Source organism: Dipodomys ordii, unplaced genomic scaffold, assembly GCF_000151885.1.
Source record: "Dipodomys ordii isolate 6190 unplaced genomic scaffold, Dord_2.0 Scaffold25, whole genome shotgun sequence".
Lineage (NCBI taxonomy): Eukaryota > Metazoa > Chordata > Mammalia > Rodentia > Heteromyidae > Dipodomys > Dipodomys ordii.
The window spans coordinates 19,427,213-19,445,511 of NW_012267241.1; the positions used below are offsets into that span (position 1 = coordinate 19,427,213).

The window sequence follows — 18,299 nt, forward strand, 5'->3', positions numbered from 1 at the left end:
CCCGGAGCGCGCGGAAGCCAGGTGCGGGCGGCTGCGGGCGGCGAGCACGTTCCCCGGGCACGCTCCCCCCGAATCGAGGGCGGGTGCTGACCCCCGAGGGTCACCGCGTGGAGATGGGCCGCCGGGGCAGTTCGGGGTCAGCAGGATAGTTCACTTGGAGCGCCTGGACACATAGATTCTTACTTAGACTTGCACAAGCAGCTACACAGCCCACGGAAAGTGTCTTTGACCGTGGCAGGCCAGGGGTGCGTGAACATCCCAGTGCTCTCTAGGCCAACCTAAACATCACTTTGGCCCTGACATATATTCTATTTTCGATAAAGACCCCAGTGGGGTCAAAATAGTCTTGCACATTGTCACCTGGGAAAGGTCTGTGAATTGTCTCTTTCTCCTTTATGGACAGTTACTTTCTTGTGTATTTCATAAACAACCAAGTGGCACCTCTCATGCCTTCTAGAAAGATCAGTTCCTGCCTGAGGACCCATCCTGCAGATCTAATCTAGACCTGGGACTCAGTCGCCGCACGACTTCCTAACAAGGGACCACTTGTCGGGGTGGAATGAGGGGTGGGAGATGCTGGCCTGGCCTGTCGTGTCTGAAAGCTGTACGAATGTTTCTAGGTAGTTTGGGAGCCTTAACAAATGCTGCATGGAACAACTGTCGCACTGAATTAAGGTCTGTGACACCTGAGTCCTTGCTACCCTTCTCAGAGGGAGAAGCAATGTGTTTAAGATCAACGGATTAATTTAATTAAAGGTTTAAATTTAGCCCTGGAACTAATGGGTAACTCTACATTGAAATTCCACCTCATGTCGAGTTCAGGAAAGTAAATTAAGTAATGCAGAGCAGATATACTGTCCAAAGTAGTACAGCCACCTCGGTGCAAGAGATAGGATGAGTTTCTGGTTGCATTTGCTCAAGACAAACAGGTCATGTGGCTCTTTACATGAACAATCAATCGTTCATGTTTTTATTTTGTGCTGGTTTCAGGCCTTTTGAACCAGTTGAGCTAGTGTCTATGAACTGTAAACTAACAGCTGCTAAGTCCCAAGTATAGAAACCAATTCCTGGAAATTAGGATTTTAATTACTTGTAGACTACTTTGGAACTTTTAAATCATGTTACTACAATCGATTTAATTTACAGGACCATTAATTAGCCTGGCTGGGCTGCCAGGCATTGTTAAATGAAAGACTCCAATTCTGCCCCTGTAAAAAGAAAAACCAAAAAACTATTTTGTTTCAAACATGAACAATGTTAGAATCACTAAAGAAGTGGGGACAACATCATCATCTCTTAAGCAACTACCTTAATATTTTCATTTGTTTTGTGTATGTTTTTAAACAAAAGTAAAACCTGTTTACAGCTTGTGATTTTGTTTGTGGTGTTGTAATGTTTTCATTTGCAATGTTCTTGCATAGCATCATAGTGTTCAATTGTGTGTGCACATGTGCCAGTACTGGGATTTGAACCTCAGACCTATGCTTTTTCCCTCACAGTTGGCACCCTACCATTTGTGCCATGGCCTCCAGTTCTGGCTTTTATTGGTTAGTTGGCAATAAAAGAGTGTCATAGATGGCTTCAAATGATCTCAGCCTCTAGAGCAGCAGGGCATAGTGTTCAATTTGATGCACAGGCTAAGTTGTTAACCCTATGTGTTTAATAAGTGTGTGCTTTTTACTCTTGATGTAATAAAGAAAGTGGTGTTGATTTTTTTCCCAGCTTTCTACCTTGCTATTATTGTTGTAGTTTAAGTAGTTGCAGGAGCCAATGGCATGGGATGTTTGTAAGGCTTTTCATCCAGAAACATGGTTTGAAACTGCTTCTCACATTTTCCCCCTAGTATTAAATTTGTTGTCAGTATCTAGTTATTTGTCTACTTGGCATCATTCTTTGCCTACTTTAAGTGTCTACTATGAAGATTATTTTCAAATATTTATTAAAGCATCAAACCCAACTCAATGTCTATTTAACCTCCATGCTCCTGTGATCCCCTCATGTGGACTTGAGAGCTCATTTTTTTTCACCGACTGTGTACCAGCAACAGAGTATTTCTCATCCTTATGATTACCCTGCGATGGTGTTAGTGAGGGCATTGTAATTTATGTTTTAAAGACATGTAGCTATCAAGCTCCCAATGGCTGGGCCTGCCTGCCAAGGGCTGTCTCCAGTGCCCATGAATGTTCTTGCGCCCTCTGCTGGTGAGGATGTTTCACAAAAAGGTCCAGTCTCAAGATTACAGCCTTAATATTCACCCTTCAGTCAATGTCAATGGAAACATGACAAACTTTGGTAAGAAGATCTGAATTTCAAGAGCAAGCCACTTTTTAATCTCTCTTAGTCCATTTCCTTTGTGGAGGGGACCATGAGGTACAGATGAGCCTACACAGGGAGGGCTTTAAAAACCTTAAAATGCTTGCTAAGATTCAGTTATTATTTAGACTGTCTTAATTCTAATATCCCTAGGCTCGGAATTCCTCCAAATTGACTTATTTTTCAGCTGTTAACTGGTTTATTGAAAGACTTCTATGTGTACAGTTCCATCTTTGGACAACAGGATGAAAGAAGTATGGCCTGTGCCCTTGATAGAATGAGAGGAAAACAAGCTCGGGACATTGAAACTGAAGTTCAAGGCCAAATCTGATGAAGGGTCAAGTGAGCAAAGTGTTTTCAGGGTCTGAAGGCTTTTCATTTGAGGTGAGGCTTGTAAGGGCAAGGTGTTAGGCAGAAGCTGTGATCCAAGATGACCTGGAGATGAGGGACACCATTTAGGAAAGAGGTGGCTGCCATCATTGTGGTCTTCAGTGTCCTGAAATGGCACACGTGCTAAAGCATGGTGCCCAGGGAGGCACTACTGTGGGACGTGGGAGAAGTTTTAGGAGATGGGACGAATAGGGAGAAGTTAGGTCATTGAGGGCATTCCCTTGGAAGGAGATTGTGGAACCCGGGTTCCTTCTTTTCTCTTTGTAGTTTCCCAGCCAGGAGCTGAGTGGTGTTGCTCAACCTCATGCTTCTACCATAATGTGCTGTCTTGTTACAGGCCCAGAAGCAATCAGGCCAATGAATCATAGATTGAAACCTCCAAAACAGAACCTAAACCAACCTTTTCTCTTTCTAAGTTGATCAGCTAAGGTATCAGTTACAGTGACAGGAAGCTGACTTAACATACGTTATGCATTTGAATTGCTTGCGCATGGCAAGCATAGAGAACTAGAACTTGACATGTCCTTGGTTTGCCATGTGAACCTACCCCTGCCTTCACTTTCATATTGTTTCCTTCAAGTTCACAACCTGATAATTATTTTTCTTGCATGAAATTCATGTTCTGTTTAAATTGACACAGTACTAGGAATCCATTTAAAGTACCCTTCTAGAGTTATTGGCCCTTAAATAATAATTAAGCCAATTAAAAGGTGTGGAAATTAGTTGGGTGCTGCTGGCTTATACCTGTAATCCTAGCTACTCAGGAGGCAGAGATTTGGGAATCATGGGTTGAAGTTAGCCTGGGCAGGAAAATTAACTACCAGAAAAGCTCAAAGTAGAGGTGTAGCTCAAGTGGTAGAGTTCCAACCTTGAATGAAAATGCCAAGGGGCAATGCCCAGGCCCTGAGTCCAAACCTCAGGACAGGCAACAAAAAAAATTGAAAATTGGTTTAGAGTTAGTAGTGTGCACCACGCATAGCAGGAGTTATCTGATATCATAGAAATAAGGATTGAGACTCAGACAAGCCCATGTTCCAGTGCCAGCGTAGGTCCTTACCAGCATGTACTCTTGGAAGGTCTCCTGTTTGGGAAGATTATAAGCTCAGTGTCTGGTGCCTTCTTCTGTAAATGTAGGTTTGGCAATACTTTACATTGCAGAGTTGTGAGGATTGCTGATGATGTAAATTATGTAACCAGCAGCAGAGTCTGGCGTTCACTGAGTAGCTATTATTAGAAAAGTACAAAATATAGAAAGTACATATAAGAACGGCCAGGATGTTTTTGTAGTTTTCACTAGTTTTGCCAGAGAGCCAAGACCTGAGTAACTCTAGCTGTCAGCTCCAGTTCAGATCAGATTGTTTTACTGTGTGTTCCATCAAAGTGTGGGCTGCTGCCTACTGATGGGGCACACTGAGGAATAGAGCTAAAATCCAGGTATGGTTCCTGGAGAAACCTGCTCTTCTTAACCCAATAAAAATTAGGGCCTCCATGACTAGAAGCAGGGATTGTCAAAAGGGGGTCTCTCAAGGCCCATGTCTTCTAGAAGTCAGCCTTCTCCAGGGGGACTTGTGATCACTTCTGTAGGCTTGGATGAATGGAGAAGGGAAGGGAGAATAGGGGAGGGGATCTTTGTTTTTTTCCTTTACCATTGGTATAAATATCTTCATTTCCCCAGGACTTCTGGGATGAAATACATTCAAATGATACTTGATTTGAAGTCCAGGGATATGAGATGAAGGAATAAATTCAGTGAGTAATATACAGCCCAATAAAACAACTTACAGAAGATGACTTACTTGAACTCCTCATCCTTTTATCTCCTAAATGCCAATCTTGTGCCAGTTTCTAGGCTAGGTGCTGTGAATATTCAGGAGAACAAGAAGGGCTCCTGTCCTGGAGTCATCAAGCTAATGGCAAATACAGTCACGTTAACATTTGTACATATAATAAATTAAGTATTAAAAAGAAAAGTACTTGATTCAGTGAGCCCCAGCATTCCTCCTAAAGGAGAAGTTCTTCTTCATTCCACTGTTTAGGACACCTCCAATGGTATCCCTGCTACTTCCTGCCATAGTTCTATCCTCTAAATCTCCTCTTCTTGCCTGAGCACCTGCTCTCCCCTCAATGATTGGCACAGCAACACTCTCCAGCTACAGGCTCAGACAGAACTACTTTTGTCTTTGGATTGCTGGCACTACACGAAAGAAAGAGGAAGGATTTTATTTTTGTTTTTGTTTTTGTTTTTAGCTACGGCTCTACTGCCAAGGGCAATGTAGAACCTTCAAGCTTTTCTAACCCGTGTGAAAAGCTGAAAGAAAGTTAATGAACAGCCCCATAAACATGTGTGATTGATTAGTCAGGGGCAATAGCTTGGACCATGAAAGGATTCCAGTACTCAACTGTCTGGAGAGAAGCATCCATTTTCAGGAAATACTGTTTCCACACTTTGTTAGAGGAAATCTCCAAAGACAATAGGATAGATGCATTTAGATTTCAGTTTTCCTTGGATTCATCAAGATTCTCCCTTGGATGCAGCTCAGCCAGCAGTGGAGAAGGCGGGGCAGGATCCAGAAGGTAGCGGTCCAATCACCAAGTGATCTTTAGAAAGCCCTATGTAACATGAGGGTTTTCAGATTCTACTTGGCACTAACTCTGGGACAGCTGCACTTCAACTTCTGCATCTCCAAGCGGAACACATTTCCCCTGCCTTGGGTGCTTGTTGTGCAGATTAGAAGAATAACAGAAGAAGCATGCTGCTAAGCAGTGAACAGTAGATGTCAGAACTCATGGTCCATGTATGAAAAAGTCACACCAAGTACATGGGGGGATTTTCCTCTACTAACCAATCCTCCAACTCTGGTTACCAGTGGGGTGTCCTAAGTTCAATTCAGTTTTATCACTCTACTTGTACACTACCTGGAAGGGCTCAGTTCTACAAGACTGTCCCCAACCCCCTTCAGGTACCCTTTGCAAGGAGTGGGGCCCAGGTTACTCACACTTCTGTCTCTTGGCTACAAATCAGGGTCAACGAGGCTTCTTGTTAGGTTCAGTAATTTGTGTGCTGCATCATAGAACTCAAGGAAACACATGTTTACTGGTTTATGAAAAAGGATCTGTTACTTATAGATTCATAGGCACATTCTAGCTACCAAAAATAAGGGAAGCCATGCATCCTATGTTTCTCTGGGTCTGGCTTACTTCACTTAATATAATCTTTTCCATCTTTCTATTTCTTTATGAGTGGTACCAGTATCATCCTTTCTGATGGATGGGTAGAATTCAGTTGTGTATATATACCACCTTTTCTCGATCCATTCATCTGTTGAAGAACATCTGGGCTGATTCCGTATCTTGGCTATGGTAAGCAATGCTGCAATGAATATGGTTGTGCTGGTAGCTTTAGTGTGGTCTTATTTGTGTTCTATTGGATAAATGCCCAGGAACTACTGGATCATAGCATAGCTCTATATTTAATTGTTTGAGGAACCTCCATACTGCTTTCCAGAGTGGTTGAACAGTGTAACAGAATTCCCTTTTGGCCATATCCATGCGAGCATTTGTTTTTATTATTGTTCTTGATATTGGCCATTCTAACCAGGATGAATGAGAATCTCAGTGTTGTTTGATTTGCATTTCCTTTATGGCCAGAGTGGTAAGCAAGTGGTTAGGAATGAATTCACTGAAGTGTAAGAAACTCTATGGAGAGCACAGATGGTGTAAGTCTTAAAAAACAACAACAACAACAACAAAACTAAGTTAAAGCCCAACAAAGTACCAAGAAATGGATGAAAAAATTTGTTTTATATAGCACAGAATGGAGAAATATAATGGAAGGACTGGGTCAAAGGGGGATGAAGTGATGACACAGATCAAGATGCATTGTTCACATAAACTGCTTTGTTAAAAGGCAAACATTTTTATCAATACATAATGTAAAATTATGCTAAGTAAGGGTTGGGAGGGGTGGGTGAGAATATTGCAAGGGTGGAGAGGGATCAAGATGCCCTGTATTCATAAACAGCTTTGGCGAATGGCAACTCCTTTGTACAATTACTTAAAGATAGTAAAAATTATTTTTTAAAGAATCTGTTAAAGGGTTCACATGAACAGCCAGGGAATGAGGAGATTGAATAAGATCTTAAAGGGTCACAAGGAGCTCTGTCCTTATGGAATTGGGGTGTATTCACCTATATGGATGCTTTTCCCACTCTATCTCTTGGGGACTTTTATGGAGACTGTACCACACAGGAATGACTGACTAGCACCATCTCCAGCACTGCCCTAAGCGTCTAATTACAGCTTGGTCTTTCTTTTTTTTGGGGGGGGGTCCGGTCGTAGGGCCTGAACTCTAGGCCTGGGCACTGTCCCTCAGCTCTTCAGCTCAAGGCTAGCGCTCTACCACTTGAGCTACAGCACCACTTCCAGCTTTTTTCTTTTTGCTTATGTGATGCTGAAGAATCGAACCCAGGGCCTCATGCATGCAAGGCAAACGCTCTACCACTGAGCCTCCTTCCCAGCCCCAGCTTTCTTATGACTAGCTCCCATCCTGAAGCTGTCCAGGTTCTATCAAAAGTTGCCTGACTGGATACTCACTTTGCCAGCCTATGTACTAAAATTGGGATAATCCAGAGATTGGCATAACCCCTGAGCAGAGATGACATCTACATTAAAAAAAAATCCATTTGAGGGGCTGGGAAGTTGGCTCAGTGGTAGAGTGCTTGCCTTGCATGCATGAGGCCCTGGGTTCAATTCCTCAGCACCACATAAGCAAAAAAGAATAAAAAGCCGGAAGTGGCGCTGTGGCTCAAGTGGTAGAGCACTAGCCTTGAGCTGAAGAGCTGAGGGACAGCGCCCAGGCCCAGAGTTCAGGCCCCACGACCGGACCCCCAAAAAAATCCATTTGAAATAATATACCATGTTGAAACAAAAGAGGCTCTTATTATCCAGGAAATTACAAGGAATGCAGGAGCTATCAGAAGTTAAAGATCAGACATGAAAGAACAAAACGTACTTCTTAGCACCATATCAGTCTGGAAATCATGAGGGTTTAGGGAACTCAGTGCCAGGAACCAAGGGTAAAGCATATATATATATATATATATATATATATATATATACATATATGTATATATGTATAATTTTTTCTTAGTATATCACACTGCCTATGGCATTAACTCCCATGGAAGAAACATAGCATTAATACTATTAGGAGTAAGACATGGCAGGGGGGTACACACCTGTGACCCCAGCATTCAGGAGGCAGAGGCAGGAGGATTCTGTCAAGTCCAGCCTAGAGCACACAGCGAATTCCAGGATAGCCTGGATGCCCTATCTCAACATAAAATAACAAAAACAAAATAAAAATTAAGCAAATAAGGGCAATACATTTCAGGTATTCCCATGAAATAGTATCAGTCTTCCAGCGGGGAAGGGTTCATCTCAGAAGTCTACACATAATCCAACTGCAGAATTCAAATGATTTTGGCATAAGAAAACTGAGGGATTTTCTTTCTGTGTTACCTTTAGTACTGAAATCACAGCAAATTCCTGGGATGCACAAATAACCAGCTTACCAACCGCAGAGAAAATGCTTCTCTTTAATTACAGCTCATAAGCATGCACACAGATGGCCTGTGCACACAGGCCTAGAGGCCAGACCCCGGAGATGGCACAGGCCGGGCAGGAGGTGGGCCCGCCTCCAGGGCTGTGTTCTCAGAACAGCAGGTTCATTCTACAGTGTCTACTTCTCCTCAGTTCATTCTCACTCTGGAGTGGGATGGATATGGTCAGCTTCTGGGGAAAACATGGCCACTTTGTCTACTGCTGGGCTGCCCAGCCAGTCTAACCGGTGGTCCATGGCAGGCATGGCTATTGAGTAGGCGATATGCATAGAGTGACAGCTCCCAAAAGGTGAGATGCAAATGGCCAGCAATCAATTCAAGAGAGAAAGGAGTGTGGTGGTCCCTAGTTCACTGTAGGTGGAGGGTAAATTAGAACCACGTCTCTGAGAAGTCATTTAGTCATATAAACCAATCATCTTAAATTGCTCATGACAGAGAGCAATAAGTGAACCAGGTTATACTTGTCCCGTGCTATACATTTTTTGTTTTGTTGTGGGTTTCTTTTTCTTCTTTTTGTGCTTATCCTGAACTCTTGTACTCTCGCTTGGCTTTTTCACTCAAGGCTGGTGCTCTACCGCTTGAGCCACAGCTCTGCTTCCAGCTTTATTTTTTTTTGGGGGGTCCGGTCATGAGGTCTGAACTCTGGGCCTGGGCGCTGCCCCTCAGCTCTTCAGCTCAAGGCTAGCGCTCTACCACTTGAGCCACAGTGTCACTTCCGGCTTTTTTTCTTTTTGCTTATATGGTGCTGAGGAATTGAACCCAGGGCCTCAGGCATGCAAGGCAAGCGCTCTATCACTGAGCCACCTCCCCAGCCCTTCCAGCTTTATTTTTAACAGAGCAACTTTATTTAAAACTGACAGGAAAGAAAGATGAATTAGAGGAAGCAGACTCTCCAAGAGAAAACAAGAGAGTTTCCAATAGGGCAAAATCCCCACTTCCAGCTTTTTGCTGATTAATTGGAGATAAAAGTCTCACAGACTTTCTGCCTAGCCTGGCTTTGAACTATGATCCTCAGATTTCAGCCTCCTGAATAGCTATGATTACAGGCATGGCCACCTGTCTCTTGATATGATTTAAAGATGTTGTCCCACTGTGAGATATTAAGAGAGTGGAAACTTAATCTCACTATAGTTTAGAGGTTGGGCCTTTGGAAGGTGATTAGAACCAAAGTCATCAGGTGGGACCATCTGTGATTGAAATCTGGTAGCTTTATAAAAAGAGAAAGGCCAGGGCTCACATACACACACACACTTCTACTCTATATCTCTTGCCCTGTGTTGCCTGGAGATTGCCAGCAACAAGGCCATCTCCAGAGCCCTGCCCTTGACCTTGAAACAGAACCACGAGCCAAAATAAACTTCTTTATGACTTGCCCAGTCTGGTATTATGTTATTAACAACAAGCAGCAACTAGGAGAGGTAAACTCCTCTATTGCAGATTGGGAGTGCCATGAACATCCCTGTACCCATTTGTCATCTGTGAAATGGGAATGATGACATTTCCCGTATGGCACTGTATGAGTGCATGATATTCAGTGCAGTGGAGGCATGAAAGATGCCTGTACAGGTGGGGGCTGGGAAGGTGGCTCAGTGGTAGAGCGCTTGCCTTGCAATGCATGAGGCCCTGGGTTCGATTCCTCAGCACCACATAAGCAAAAAGAAAAAAGCCGGAAGTGGTGCTGTGGCTCAAGTGGTAGAGCACTCGCCTTGAGCTGAAGAGCTGAGGGACAGCACCCAGGCCCAGAGTTCAGGCCCCACAACCACAAAAAAAAAAAAAAAAGAAAGATGCCTGTACAGGTGAGCGTTCGAGCTACTGGACGTAACTGGGCCAAAGACTGATGCTTGGAAATCTTTGTGTTAGCTCTATTTAAAATAAAGAACATTTGAAAGGCCCCTAAATGTGAAACAATGGAAAAAGAAGTCAATAAAATGATTTAATCCAGCAATAGACATTGTGCTTCAGTTTTTTTAAACAACCGTCTTTACCAAGATTCTTAGTTGATGTGAAAAAACATTTTTTGAAATAGCACCAACCAACCAGGTACCAGTGGTTCACATCTGCTATTCTAGCTACTCAGGAGACTGAGATCTAAGGATCAAGGTTCAAAGCCAGCTGAGGCAGGAAAGTAAATCCACAAGACCCTTATCTCCAATTAATCACTCAAAAAGCCAGAAAAAAAAAGTTGTGGCTCAAGTGTCAATATGCCAATCTTGAGCAAAATAAAAGTTAAAGAACAATGCCCAGGCCCTGAGCTCAAGCTCCAATACTGGCGAGAGGGGGGGGGGTAGAGAGAGAGAGAAAGTAGAGTAGAGAGAAGAATGGAAGGAAGGAAGGAAGAAGAGAGGAGAGGAGGAAGGAAAAGAAAGAAATTATCAGACAAGACAGATTAGAAATTAGATTGGTAGTAAACCTCAATTCTATAAAAATAAAACCTTAATGTTATTGTCTTAAATACCAATGCGTCTATATATTTATACTCCATCTATCATGTATCTATTATCTATCTATCTATCTGTCTATCTATCTATCTGTCTATCTATCTACAACCATCTATCTAGAAAGCCAAATCACTGGGTAGTAAGAAAATTATGGTGATTTTTTTTCCTGGCTTAGTTTTGCTTATTTTTACAGAAATAGTGTTTTGTCTTATGATATTTTGAACAAGTGATAGATTCTGTGGGAAGTCAGATTGGAGGAATATTAGTTTGGTCACATGTAGAAGTGAGTGAAGGACAAGTCTGAAGGAGTGGAGAAACCTTTTATGCATTCCTCATTTCTGTAACTCAAGACCCTATTCTATGCCAGACACAAAGGGGAGGTCAAGGGCCTCTTGAGGAAAGTAGGCACAGGAACAAAGGGAACACATAGGCTCCCTTTGATGTGTTGAATTCTAAAACAGTCATTTCTGTGCGCATGTTTGTCTACATTCTGACTTCAGTCCCACTGTTTAGCCTCTGTCCAAGGAAAAAGCTAAGGCATCACAAAGCTAAGCATGATGAGGAGCCTGGCTCACACAGCTGATCCCTGAATTCGGGGAGTTGGGTGGGCTCACCATCTGTAGCATCAGGGTGGAGGTTTATGTAAGAGACTACAGGCTGTGACTCCTAAAGGTCAGGCAGACCCTGCAGGGAGAACCACATTTGAACTTAAGACTTGAGTTTTCATGTGAGACAGGGCATGTGAGGCCATGCAAAGGCACAGGGGCATTACCATTATGACCTTTACAACAATTCAGGCCCAAGGCACTAAAACTTGAATTTGGCAGTGAGGATGGAAAAGTATGGTCAAAGGTCAGAGATATTATGAGGCAAAACTTTCTTCTAGAACTGCAACCTGGGGAATAGCCGTACAAGTACCCTGGGAAGGTGAGATCAGATTTGAGGGTGAAAACACAGGCTGAATCCTAGACAAGTTCTCTTCCACACTGTCACCCAGTGGCTCAGTTTTACCCATCTTTGTCCACTTAAAAAAAAAAGCAGTCTTTAAGTTTGTACTGGCATTTTCTCCAGTGTCTGCAAACCATGGGCAGCCAAGGTCATCAGACCTCTAGAGACTTCTGTACTAGCCAAAACTTTCTACCATAACTCTTATCGAAGGCATTGCTTTCTCTTGCCATTACCTGTGATCTACTGCAGTCTTAAAGTGTTAACATTTGTTTTAACTCTTTCAAGATAGAACGGTCATACTCACACAATTTTGATTACGGTGTATGGAATGCTTAGGGATATTCCTTTGCTTGTGTGACCTAGCCCACTTCAACCTCTATCATCTCTCTGTAGCGTAGGCTCCTCTGCTTTGCTAGTCTGTGAGGCGAGAAGTGGGATCCTCACAGCTCCCCAACTTTTATAATTCCAAGACCAGTCCCTCTAGGTTTCCACTTCAATTATATAAAGGCTGGGATTGGCATAGCTTGTATGTCAAGGCCCTGGACCAGGTAGTTTGGCTGGATCACAGGCCATAGAGAATTAATGGTGGGAGGAGGGCAGTTTCTAGAAAAATGAGATATGGGGCAGATACACCAATAGGAATCTACCCACCCCCCCAGACTACCGAACATTCTTCTTGACTTCTTTAGGCCTAATTTCCTTAGTTGCAAAATAGAGATATGTCTTCCTTGTAAATGATTATTGTAATAATTAGGAGGAAAACCACATTGTAATTCTTTGACTTCTTGTTAAGTTCCCTAAGGTGAGAGCAGAATACATTAATGGTCCATGAAGCCTGAACCAGGATATTTTTTTCAGGTCTTCTTTTAGCTTACAAATGAATGAACATATGACAGAGCTGACATCTCTAACTAATAATGAAAAGATATTCTTCAGTCCACAATGTAGGGACAACTGGGCTACCAGCTGGGAGACCAGTAAGACTAATGAGACTGACTCCAAGGTAAACTCCCAATGGAATGGCAGAGTTGGAGCCTTGTAAACTTCAGATGAGACAAATGAAATGCGAGAACTTGATTTAGTCACTTTAAATCGGGAAGTAGCCTTTCTAAATATGGCATTGAACTGAGAGCTATAGAAACAAAAGTAAATTCAACTACAAAAACAAATATTACAAATGACTATATGATTAGAGAGAAATATTTGCAATTTGTATCACAAAAAATACTTGCTTTTGAGCTGGTCATCAGTGGCTCATGCCTGTAATCCTAGCTACTCAGGAGGCTGAGATCTCAGGCTCAAGGTTCAGAGCCAGCCCAGACAGGAAAGTCCATGAGACTCTTATCTCCAGTAAACCACTCAGCAAACTGGAAGTGGTGCTTTGGCTCAAGTGGTAGAACGCTAGCTTTGAGCTGAAGAGCTGAGGGACAGAGCCCAGACTCATAGTTCAAGCCCTACAACTGACCCAAAAATATATACTTGTTTTTTTTTCTTTCTTTCTTTCTTTAGGTGCTGGTCTTGATGTCAGGGCCTGGGCTCTACTCTTGAGCCACAGCACCACTTGGAGCTTTTTCTGAGTAGTTTATTGGAGATAAGAGTTTCATGGACTTTTCTGCCTAGGCTGGCTTTGAACCAAGATTCTCAGATCTCAGCCTCCAAAATAGCTTGAGCCATCAGCACCCATATCCTGCCCCTGACTGTTTTTGTATCGCTGCTGGGGATTAAACTCAGGGCTTCATGCATTCTAGGCAAGTACAGTCCCATGGAGCTATTCCCCAACTACGTTTCCTTAATATTTAAAGATGTGTTAAGTATTGATTTTTTAAAAAACAACTAATATGAAGAAATGGTTCTTAGAATAAGCAATACAAAGGGTTCTTTCACATAAAAAGAGTACCCAATCTCTTTTACCCGATCTCTTTTATAACACAGGACAGGCTAAAAAGAAAAAGCTCTTATGATAAATAATTTTTCATGTATTAGATTGGCAAAGCTCAGAAAGATTGAGGACAGGGGCTGAGGATGTAGCTGAGTGGTAGAGGGCTGGTCTAGTATGTTCAGGGTTATGGGTTTGATACTCAGCAACACACACATACTTATTTATACTATGGACAGACTGTCCATTGAAGGATTTTTAAAAACTGGAAATAGTGGTTGTTTCCTCAGAGTGAAGCCTGTTGAAGAGCAGAGGTATAAATATCCATTCTAACTCTTTTATGCCTTCCAAATTTTATTGTCAGGGTGATGTACAGAGGGGTTACAGTTACAAAGGAAAGCAGTGATTACATTTCTTGTCTAACTTGTTACCCCCTCCCTCATTTTTCTCCCATTTCCCCCGCCCCATCAAGTTGTACAGATAAGTTCCAACATAGTGTCTTGTGAATATCGCTATTGCATTGGTTCCCCTTGGTGAGACAAATTGGTGAGACAAATGTTTGTGTGTGTGTGTTTGTAAAAATACTGTACAGAGGGGTTACAGTTACATGAGTAGGGTAATGAGTACCCTTCCTATCGAGCATTGTTACCTCCTCCTCTGATTTTCCCCCACCATAACTTCCCTCCCCACCTCCTTAACTCCTCCCCTCCCAACATTGCAAAGTTCATTTTCAACATAGTGTCCTGTATATGTCATCGTCACAATGGGTCAACCTGCATGCCCATTTAAGCATTCCACTATATCCCTTTCCCTCCCCCAATTACAAAAATGTATATACAAAATGCAAAAGACAAATTTTTGAAATATATATTTTTATTGTAAAGATAATAATACTCAGGATACCAAAATCAAATGCAGTGACAACAGGGGATAAACCATAGGGGGGGAAACACAAAAGAATAAAGAAATCATATAGTACATTAAAAACAAAGAAAAGCTTCTTGCATCCATGTCTTGGAGTTCATTTCACTTAGCTATTGAGCTTTTCTGCTCATCTACTAAGATTATCTTAGACATATACTAAGTATTACAAATAAGGGAACCCATGGGATCTATGTTTCTTTGGGTCTGGCTTGCTTCACTTAATATGATTTTTTCCCCAAGTCTTTCCTTTTCCTTACAAATGGGCCTTCCAAATTTTGTATCATGAGCCTGTATTACATATTCAAATAAAAAAAATTGAGAAAATGTGTGTTCACTTAGCATTCTACTCAGTAACATACTGTGATTGATTTATTGTAAGAATCATGTTTTAAATTATATCCCATTTGCACTAACTTTCCCTTCATTATCTTTGACAGGAGCATTTTAAGAGATGTTCCACATCTGCCTTGCGACTTTTTCTCCTGGCTTTCTAGCAAGAGTCCTTTTTCTGAAGAGAACAGAACTCCACAAAGTGGCACATAAAGTAGCTGTTCTACCAAGGTAATTTCCTGTCCTCAGCTAGATGAGACTGGTTCCTGGGGAGGAATGAAGTGAACCCACTCCCTTGGTAAGATCTGGTGGGTAAGGAGTGTTTTATGCCCAAGTGGGCCCTTGGGTGGCACCACTTGATGAAGCCCAAGGTTACTAAAGATACAAGCTGTTCTTCATGAAACAATGGCTCCTTGGGATCTGGCTGTGGCCCCTTACCCTCTGCTGCCCTGGATTTGCCTTTCTGGGCTCTATGTCTGTGCACATGTCTTTGCTTGGTTCTCCTTCTTGGTCTCCTAACTTCAAATGAAATACTGTCCTTCCAGTGAAATCTTTCAAGAGTCCCAGGGCAGTCACAGATGTTGCTCCTAAGCCTACAGTCTTGTAGCATGATCTTAGCTGGGCATGGAATACTCTCCCCCCCAATAAGCTGGGAAACACTGGGGCCTTGTTGATGGCAGTGTAGACCAGGCAGGCTGTGGTCAAGGTGAAACCTACACATCATGTCCAGATGAAGGAATTTTTGTTTTTGGTGCTGGAGATGGAGCCTATGGCCCCTGACTGCTAAGCAGGTGCTTTACCAGCCCTAGACCATGTAAGTTAGGTCTAAGGGACTTTGTTTTTCTCTAGGACCTAACACTCAGAAAAACAACCTGGAACTTCCTCTTCTTCTCCAAGAAAACAACAGGGTCGAGGTCATAGCTGGCCATGGTAGAGGCCAGGGTCACGGTCACGGAGCTCGTGGAGGTAAGGCAGAAGACAAGGAATGGATCCGCGTCACCAAACTGTGCCACCTGGTAAGGACATGAAGATCAAGTTTTTGTAGAAGATCTATCTTTCCTCCCTGCCCATCCATGAGTCTGAGATTGTTACTTCTTCCTGGGGACATCACTCAAGGATGAGGGGTTGAAGATTATGCCTATGCCCAAGCAGACTCGAGCTGGCCAGTGCACCAGGCTCAAGTCATTTGTAGCCACTGGCAACTACAATGGCCATGTCTGTCTGAGTGTTAAGTGCTCCAAGGAGGTGGCCACTGCCATCCGGGGGGGGGGCATCATCTTGGCCAAGCTCTCCATTGTCCCTGTGCGGTGAGGTTACTGGGGGAACAAGATTGGCAAGCCTCACACTGTCCCACGCAAGGTGACAGGCCGCTGCGGTTCTGTGCTGGTGCGCCTCATTCCTGCCCCCCAGAGGCACTGGGATTGTGTCGGCTTCTGTCCCCAAGAAGCTGTTGATGATAGCTGGCATCTATGACTGCTACACTTTAGCCAGAGGCTGTACTGCTACCTTGGACAACTTTGCCAAAGCCACTTTTATTGCCATCTCCAAGAACTATAGTTACCTGACCCCTGACCTCTGGAAAGAGACCGTATTCACCAAATCTCCTTATCAGGAATTCACTGCCCATCTTGTGAATACCCACACCAGCGTCTCCGTGCAGAGGGCCCAGGCTCCAGCTGTGGCTACCACATAGAATTTTATACAAGAATAATAAAGTGAATCAAGCCTGTTTTGAAAAAAGAAAGAACGAAAAGAAAAAAGAAAAACAGCCTGGAATTCAACACCTAAGTTCTGAGCCAAAAACTGCCTCCCGTTGCATGAAGCCTGTGGCCTTAGGCATTGCTCCAGGCCAGTGAGGTGGTACCCGGTGAGATGGACTGATTACTAGAGGGTGCTCTGCGTACCCACAGAGGTGGTGGTGACAGGTAGCCAGGGGTGTATGGTCTCCTTTACATGCTTTCCCCCCAAGGCTCAGAGATTCTTAGGGGTTCAGAGTTAAACACAGAGCATTATCAACAACATAAAGCGTGGCAGCAACACAATGCCCGTCCTTGAATCAACGGATAAACAAAATGTGGTATGTAGATACAATGGAGTATAACTCAGCCTTCAACAAGAAAAAGAATGTATTTCTGCTTTAAAAAAAAAAGAAAAAGAAATGGGAAATTCTGATGCATGCTACTACTTTAATAAACCACTATTGTAAGTAGAATAAGCTAGTCCAAAAGGAGACAGTATATATTCCACCTATATGAGGTATCTAGAGTTGTCACATTCATAGTGACAGAAAGGAGAAGAGTGATTGCCAGGAGCTGGGGGAGGGGAGCAAGCAGTGTGTTTACTGGACAGAGTTTTACAAGATGGGGATTTGGGTAATAATTGCACATGTGGTAAGACTTCATGTCCTGATCTATACACTAGGAAAGCATACATTGCCTGCTTTCCTGATTTTACAGTTGTTTTAAAGAGAGAGAGAAGGCCTTGATAGAAAGATCGTGAATAGGGCTCTGGGCTCTGCTGATTCCCAGAGTGCTGCATCTCAGCCCGGTTGACCTCTGAGTCTCATTGTCTCCATCTGTGAAACAGCAGTGATGATTACATATCGCCTTGTAGTGCCATTTCTGGCTCCCTGGAGATCTGCACATAGACCTGGAGATATCGCTCCTGCTTGGTACCTTCTCAGTGCTCAGCAAGCTAGACTACTGTGCGTATAGTTTTTATACACTTACCACTCAGGGAAGCTGTCACCACCCCCCTCACCAAGCTCTATAGTTTGGGGCCCTTGGTTTCAAGGTAAGGCTAAACTGACTAAGAAAGATGCTGTGGGCAACCCTCCTGGATCTTCCCACTTGTGGGTCAGCATCCCTCCCTTGCCAAGATGGACCAGTCCTTCAGGGAACTCTGTGCAGCTTCACTTTGCCCTGCTCGCTTGACCCCCCCTCTTCCCCCACTCCAAAGAAAACACACACAACCCCCCCCTTCTCCCTCAACTTAAAACCTCCACCATTGCCAGACTCCCAAGGAGAGTCGCTCATTACTTGTGGACAGCAATAATAGTTCATTTTCTTTTGTTTGGATTAAACAATAATTTGATTGGAAAGTGTTTCCTGGTGTAGCAATTAAGGAATCACTGGAGGGAAAGCCGAGGGCATTTCAGCCAGCTAGTCATTAATTCCCAGGAGATGTTAGGCCCACAGGGTGTTCCCGGTTGGTATCAACTCTGAAATTGGTGGGAAGAAAAAGAGGGGGGTGGGGAAAGAAAAAAAATTGAGCAATTTCATAAGCAATGGAGAGTTAAAAATGGGGTATAGTATGTTGCCACAGACATGCGCCCTGGCTCTGGGCGGCCCTGGGCTGTCCTCCACGGCCGCACCCCACCGCCCTGCCACTGGACATGGTTTCCAGCAGCACAGCTTGCCTCCCTAGTACCTCTAATGAATACCTAGCTCCAGGCTCCCA

At 43.4% G+C, this 18,299-nt stretch overlaps 1 protein-coding gene and 1 pseudogene across 1 annotated transcript in view; one reads left to right on the plus strand and one right to left on the minus strand.

Moving 5' to 3' along the window:
- The window catches only part of Cables1 (Cdk5 and Abl enzyme substrate 1), a 96,452-nt gene extending 94,929 nt beyond the window's left edge, over positions 1-1,523 (minus strand). The window contains exon 1 of the mRNA XM_013014818.1: positions 1,512-1,523. Within this exon, the coding sequence (XP_012870272.1) occupies positions 1,512-1,523 (12 nt within the window). The remainder of the gene's footprint in view (positions 1-1,511) is intronic.
- Positions 1,524-2,137: 614 nt separating this feature from the next.
- LOC105984592 lies at positions 2,138-16,533 on the plus strand (annotated as a pseudogene).
- Positions 16,534-18,299: the final 1,766 nt, after the last annotated feature.